We start from the raw sequence: 7,361 nt of genomic DNA on the forward strand, positions 1-7,361 counted from the left end.
GTTATCTGATCTATTCAAGAAAGAGATCAGTGTTTCATGAGAAAAGATCGATGATTTGTGTTTTCAAAGAAAAAACGTTGGTTTTCGTGAAAAAATAGCGAGAATCAAGAGTCGATTCCCACAAACAGCGTCATTGTTCCGTCAAGGAACCCTAAATGTGTGGTGAAGTGATGGAATAAAGCATTGATGTGGTGGAGCAAGCTTCTGGTACGATAGAAAGATGGGGTGGACATGCAAGGTTAACACTCCAACGCAAGTCAATAACTGAGTGGAAAATAATTTGAGAGTATGAACGAATTGAATACATGAAATGACAGTGATTTGGTGTTTATATAGTATGGACGGTTAAAACTGTCTGCATGTAATTCAGTACCTCGTGCGGGTTTCCGTTAGATTAGATTCAACGGTGAGAAATGTGATAGAGGGTGTGATTATGTGTATTCGGCAGGAATGGGAGTCCACCTAATTTGTACGCCTTTCCATTCGATGCTTGTTATTGAAACTTTTTTTATGAGTACGGTCTATAACAAGATTGATGGAGCTTTAGAGGATGTTTGATTACTTTGATTACTTGAGGGTTTACTTGCTATGACATTTTGTGATTGAACTAGTGCCAAATATTTCTTTTCTATTCAATGAGAGTTTATTCACCCTTTCTCTCATAGTAACTTCGCGAAATTTATAATCGCATTATATAAGCTACTTTACTATTTTCATATTGATTGTGTTAAATATTTTTTGGACAATTACATTTGTTAGAGATAACTGATCCTTTGGATTTGTTTCTTGTAGCTCAGGTCTTTATGGGGTGTATAGGTGGAGTTAGTTAGCCGGTGGTTAATTCTGTTATTCCTCTAAAATAAAATATAGTTAGTTATATCATTGGAGCAACCTATATATAAGGTGTGTCATTAATAAGGATCCTATGCTCTGATGAACTCCTGAGTTTCATTTTCATACGGTTGTTAAATAATGACAACATAAACATATAATTAAATAAATGCTTCCAAAATGTACAAACCTCTAATAATTAGAGTAAAAAAGCTTAAGCCTAAAGCAATACTTATTTCATTAAATTACAAATAATGAAAAATATGACATCATATTTATTTATACTATGCACTAACGGTAATCTAAGGCTTTCTTGAATTATACTCTTTGTTTATTTCACTAGTCACCAGCATGAGATTGAGATGTCCTTTTCAATGTCCTAAACAATTGCTACATTTGATTGATGGAAATTTCATTTTATGCTTAGTACTGCCAAATCAAATGAACCATTTTGTACATTAGGAAACTTCCTTTAACCCTCCCTTTCTCTCCCAATATATTCTCATACTAGCAAATCTCAAAATGGTTAAACTATTGCATTCATTTCAGCAAAATGAGCAAGGGTCCTGGTGTATATTCAAGTATTGGAGATAAAGCCAAAGGTTTTATCACTTGTTCTTCTTTTTCTCAAGTTGATCTTTAAGCTTCTTTACCAGTTTTATACTGACATAAATTTGTTTATTTTTTATTAGATGTTCTTTATAAGGACTATGCTCAACAATCACCAATTCACTTTCATTACAAGTTCATGGATTGGAATGCAGGCTTCGCTTGTAAAGGTATTATGAATATCTGTTTAACTCTATAGTACTACGCGCATTCACGCAGTCAATGAATCCGCGATCCATCCGATCTCCAGAATTTTAGTTTTTAAAGGGGATCGGACGGTCTAGATCTCAAATCTGCTTATTTTTTTGGATTGTCTGATCTCGACCGGACAGTCACGAATCCCCTGACTGCATGAATGCATGCAGTCAGTGACTGGCCCGGTTCGAGTTTCTTATAACCCTAAAAAAACATGACACTACCTAAGCTATGTCTGACTGGAGTGTTTTTGCTGCTTTATCAATTACAGTTATAGAAATTGTACCAGGATTCAGGACAGTTTTCAAATGTACCATACCAGATTCCGGGAAGGTAAACTTATTTTTTTACTTGCCTATAAACTACTATGTATAGTATCATCTTTAACCAATTCTAGTGTTAAATTATTTTTCGTTGCACGACGAAATCACAGGTAGAACTACAGTATTTGAATAGATTCACTGGGATTAGTGGATGCATTGGATTGTTAGGAAGCGAAGAAGGACAATATGAACCTGTTCTAAACTTCTCAGGCCTTCTAGGAACAAGCATTCTGTCTCTTGGAGCCAATGTTGCCTTCCACATACCAACAAGATCGATAACCAAGCTTAATGCTGGTTTCGGCTTCAACAGTGCCTTCCTCGAAGCTTCGTTGACCTTGTAAGATATATCCAGCAAAAACTAGACTAACTTGATGATTAATGATTAGTACTAAGAGTTCTGTTCCTGTTTAATGCGGAAGTTTGGTGTTATGCAGGCATGACAGCTTCGACACTCTAAAAGCTACGTTTTATCATCAAGTGAATCCCCTAACCCAGACTGCCATTGCAACACAGGTGAAGCATAGCTTGTCACTCAAGGAAACTGGTGTAAACATTGGTGTTCAGCATGCGTTTTTTCCGCAAACGCTGTTAAAGGCTCGATTTGACAGCTCTGGCAAGGCAGGTACTCTTATTCAACAAGGGTTTTGGCAGAAGTTTTTTGTAACTATGGCCGGTGAAATTGACTTCGGGGCCGAAGATAAGACTCCGAAGTTTGGAGTTTCCATGGCTCTAAGACCCTAGTCTATGCCAAGGAGATAAGGATTCATGTTAAACTGAAAAGGTTGTTGCATGAGGAGACTTTCAAACAATGACACAAAACTTCCTCAATATCCAACGACAGTACTAGTATTAGATATCTATTTATCACTTCTACTGCAAAATTTTAAAATTCATGCTTATTCATATAGAACATTAGTCTCTGAAAATAGCTCTAGACATATTTTCTTTTCTTAGATTTACCGGCAGCTTCATGCTACTTCCGTTATCTACTTTGTTTTGGGAAACTCTATTAGTCATAAAGGGGGGAGCAAGTTTATATTTCTCAGTTAAAAAGAACACTGAAATGCAAGCCTTCAGATTCTGAAGGACAAAATTGTAATGTACCATCCTCTCAGATATTATTATTATTTATTTATTATAAAGACAGAAGCAGGTAATCTTCTTTTGTGAGGTAGAAACCATAGTACATAATTCAAGTGCTCTCAAACATTTCATGAATGCAACTTTCACAATTTAGAAAACTTGTATATACAGGGAGAGTTGATATTCTAGGTATGCATCAATTGTAGTGTAGAAAAACTTGTATCTATAATAAGAGTTGCAAACTGAAAGTATAAAACAAGAGTAAATCCGTTAAATCGTCCTCCGAACACTTTATCACCAAATCAATCCCACAACGATACAAAACAATTACCAAGTTTGTATTTTTTTTGTCACCATTGTCCATAAGAGAAAATGTGACAAGGCTTTAAATCATTGAAGGATCAACTTAATAATAAAAGTATCTTTGCAAGACTGATATAGTGATGCCGTATATTTGGAGGATCAATTTAGCAGTTTACTCTGATAGAAAATTATATAACAAACTCAAGCATTACAACAAAAAGCATTAAAAAATCACCACACTCCATTACAAATTAGATACAAAGTAGGAGGGATAGAAGCTACACATGAGCTAGCGAACCTTGGAGAAGTCCATCACGGATTTGGCTAGCAACATCACGAACAACACCAGGTCCATGTGGAATGAACACAGCAGAAGTCTTGGAGGAAGCGCCAATTTCTTTCATTGTGTCAAAGTATTGAGTGATAAGGACCATATCCATGACATCTTTTGCAGTTGTCCCTGGTACATTAACCGAAAATCCAATAACACTGTCTCTTAGACCATCCACAATGGCTTGACGTTGGCGAGCAATACCCATCCCATTGAGATATTTGGACTCGGCCTCACCCTCAGCTCGCTTAATTTGCAAGATCTTCTCTGCCTCTGCCTTCTCATTTGCTGCCATCCTCAATCTTTGAGCTGATAAAAGACAGAAAACAGTATAAGAAAATATGGTAATCCATGAACAAGGAGATATTTGGGATATACACAATACCAATGATTCAGTGACATCAAAAAATTACCAGCATTGATTTCATTCATAGCTCGCTTCACATGTTCATCTGGCTCTATATCAGTAATCAGTGTTTGAACAATTTCATATCCATAAGCTGACATAGCCTGTAGAGACGATTCAAAGTTACACAAATCCACAGTTTACCTCAATAAATACTAATCGTAACAACAAAAAAACCTTCTCAAGTTCTTCTTCCACAGCTTTTGCGATTTCATTTTTCTGCTCAAAAGCATCATCTAAGTTGAGCTTTGGAACACTTGCCCTAATTACTGCAATGAGAATAGAACTTTACTTTAGCCAATAATTTACATATTTTAAATCACTTTTGCATGTTTATGTATTTCTAAGCAAGGTTATGCATTATACCATCAAAAACATAAGCTTGAATTTGGGACCTTGTGTTGCTAAGTTTGTAAAATGCATCATTGGCACTGTTAGCCAAGGCACGGTATTGAATAGAAGCAACGACATTGACAAAGACATTATCCTTGCAAGTAAATAAATATGAAACCAATCAACATTAATTCATCGAAAAAATATGAGAAAGTATTCATGTGATTAATAAGCATAGAATGATATTAAAATATGATTTAACTGAAGTCTTAGACAGTAACAAACCTTTGTCTTGGTCTCGCATTTGATATCCAGTTGCTGTAGCCGAAGAGACAGATGACCAGCAATTCGTTTACCAAGGAACCACGGCAGGCAATGGCATCCCGGCTGAAGCACCTTTTCAAATTTTCCAAAACCTTCTTTCATAGCCACCGTAGATTGGTCAACTTGCACGCAACAAATAAGATTCCCCATTTGCTTTTAACTGCACATATCGATAGAGGATACAAAGTATGAGCACGACAATACAATTCATATAAACCTCTACTATAGAAGTTCTTCGGTTTCCAAGTAACAAAATTCAATCCATAAAAGATAAACAATCTAGAATCAAACATCATTGTCTATGAAACCATTTACTAAAATGATAACATATCTTATACCATTTACTAAAAAAATCAAAATTTGTCTGAAATACTACCTCAGTTTTGGAAAAGCTACAAACTTTATCTTCTAGGAAGTTGGCAAGTTGAAGTTGGTATCACCTTGAAAAAAACCCAGCTATATATTGATCCAGAAAGCAATTATTTCAATGAAACAAGAAATTTCATAGAAAATCAGATTGACAGGTGAAACTAAAGATAGGGTTTAAAACTCAAAGCTGACTTGGAAAAGTTCTTTCACAGTTAGCTTGAATAATAAGCTAAGTAGTTGAGCAATGAGTATAAAAATACATAGAATTCTTGATATTAATCGCCACTACTAATTATGAAGCATATTATAATAGTATATTCCATTGACATAGATATATACAATTATATATATGTTTATAGTGAGAATTACAAGCTACAGATTCTTAGTTTAATTCATCAGCCGGATAGTGGAAAATGAAATATATACAACAACAAAGTCTAATAAGCACAAGAAAATATTTATTAAAAAAAGCCAAATTGGTAAGAAAAACGCGTTGTTGTTGTAAGGGGATGATGAATTATTACCTGTTTTTAGGTTTTGGTGAATGGATCGTTCCTTCCAAACAAGGTAAGAACTGTACTATTATTAATAATATAGATGGGTGAAGAAAAAAAAGGAGTTGAAAAATAATCGCTAGTCATTATCGTTTGCCAAGAAACTAAGTGATTACAATGGATAAGCCTAGTGGATGATAAAAAAGGAAAGAATCATCAATAAATAAAATTAATGAATAATAACTCAACATAGGATTCAAACTTTGTTGTCTGTGGATACTAGTGTTTTGATTCTTTGACTAAACCAATGACTTTTGGAATTTTTTCTATTTTTTTATTTTTTGATAAAGGACTTTTTCCTTTATTTTAGGACGATGGACCCAACAAAAATCATATCAAACACTTGAAAAATAAAATAAAAATAAATTTTTAAAAGATTTTTTTTTAGCATGCCACAAGTTGAGATTTGTTAGATCATGATATTTTCATCTCTTTTGCCCCTTCGTTCTAAATAGATATTTAGATGTGAAAGTAAAATAGTGTAAGCAAATAGCTAATAAGTGAAATGAGAGATGATCTCTTGGTTTATAAAGTAATTGGACTCACTCGAATGTGTTTTATGTAGTTGTTATTTCTATTGAAACGGTTTTGAAGATTGTTAATGGATAAACATAACTTTATCATTGTAATTGACTTTGTGATATGTGATAGTATCTATATAGTTTGAATATGTTATGATTTGAAGGATTTGAGTAATGGTGAATATCAGAGAAAACAATCAATGATCTGTTGTTTTGAAAGTCTTGAAGGACTATGAATGTGAGATTTACGATTTTGAATAGTGTGTATATGAGTCTAGATTGTCAGTTTGAATTTATAATAAAGGGTCTATGGTTAAAGTCCGAGATCTTTTCATGGACAATTATCTATATGGATAAATGTCAGGTTAAAGTCCCTAAGATCTTTTCATGGACAATTATCTATATGGATAAATGTCAGAGGCTCTAGTAGGCTCTGTCACGTGACGGTCTCTAAAAGTGGATCAATCTTGATTTGATATGTCTTTAGACCATGTTCATATTCTTTTTCTATGACATTCAATCTTAGTCTAGTTGATGAGAGTCAATCAATATCTATTTTTAAATATATTTATATTAATTTGTAGTACTTTCGTTTTTAATTATTTATGATTTGGTAGGATATTAGTAAAATTATGAAGATATGTGAAAAAATAAAACATGTTTACGTAACTGCCACCTAAAGTAGTGCATGGAGCATGAGCTGTGGCATGATTTATAACAAACAAAGCGACACATCAGCACAAAAGGAACAATGCGACGCGCAAACCTTGATGACTGGCGTGTTTTTGAAAAAGTCCAAAGTATTCCTATAAATATAAAATGCATTTATTTGTTGAGGCATCTGGTTTTGGCCACCATTAGAGCATATTTTAAGAGCTTGGAGCATGAAAAATGTACATCCCAAAAAGTTATTTTGACCAACCGAGGTATAAGATCAACTAAGCCTATTTGTGTGCAATGGGAAGAAAGAAGGAGGTTGGGACCTATAAATAGGAGAATTATTTGAAAGTAGAGGATAAGCAAACACGAGATAAGAAATACATAACAGGCACTCCAACCAATCACTTTAGGCTTCCCTTAATTGAAACAAGGAAGTCAACATTTTAGTGTTTTTAGCAAGAATATTTGACGCCCACTGCGAGGTCTCGGTAAAACTTTCTCAGGCCACACAAAACCATC

The 7,361-nt window shown here is 34.2% G+C and overlaps 2 protein-coding genes across 5 annotated transcripts; one reads left to right on the forward strand and one right to left on the reverse strand.

The window, feature by feature from the left end:
* The first annotated feature begins 971 nt into the window (after nucleotides 1–971).
* Nucleotides 972–3,107, forward strand: LOC127073834 (mitochondrial outer membrane protein porin of 34 kDa). Its single transcript, XM_051015066.1, has 5 exons — nucleotides 972–1,433; nucleotides 1,524–1,610; nucleotides 1,907–1,968; nucleotides 2,069–2,295; nucleotides 2,393–3,107. Exons 1-5 carry the CDS (start codon nucleotides 1,385–1,387, stop codon nucleotides 2,697–2,699), a joined length of 732 nt encoding a protein of 243 aa, XP_050871023.1. The 5' UTR covers nucleotides 972–1,384; the 3' UTR covers nucleotides 2,700–3,107.
* A 39-nt stretch (nucleotides 3,108–3,146) lies between these two features.
* On the reverse strand, nucleotides 3,147–5,797 carry LOC127073832 (hypersensitive-induced response protein-like protein 1). Of its 4 annotated transcripts, none has more exons than XM_051015064.1 (7): nucleotides 5,632–5,797; nucleotides 5,115–5,194; nucleotides 4,700–4,898; nucleotides 4,448–4,568; nucleotides 4,259–4,350; nucleotides 4,089–4,185; nucleotides 3,147–3,984 (listed from the first exon to the last, which is right to left on the reverse strand). In XM_051015064.1, exons 3-7 carry the CDS (start codon nucleotides 4,886–4,888, stop codon nucleotides 3,623–3,625), a joined length of 861 nt encoding a protein of 286 aa, XP_050871021.1. In that variant the 5' UTR covers nucleotides 4,889–4,898; nucleotides 5,115–5,194; nucleotides 5,632–5,797; the 3' UTR covers nucleotides 3,147–3,622. The 4 variants fall into 4 exon arrangements, with proteins under 4 accessions (XP_050871021.1, XP_050871022.1, XP_050871020.1 ...); XM_051015065.1 differs by having other exon boundaries at nucleotides 5,115–5,178; nucleotides 5,632–5,793; XM_051015063.1 differs by lacking the exon at nucleotides 5,115–5,194 and having other exon boundaries at nucleotides 5,632–5,796.
* Nucleotides 5,798–7,361: the final 1,564 nt, after the last annotated feature.

The sequence above is a fragment of the Lathyrus oleraceus genome, chromosome 4 (assembly GCF_024323335.1).
Source record: "Lathyrus oleraceus cultivar Zhongwan6 chromosome 4, CAAS_Psat_ZW6_1.0, whole genome shotgun sequence".
NCBI classification, from domain to species: domain Eukaryota; kingdom Viridiplantae; phylum Streptophyta; class Magnoliopsida; order Fabales; family Fabaceae; genus Lathyrus; species Lathyrus oleraceus.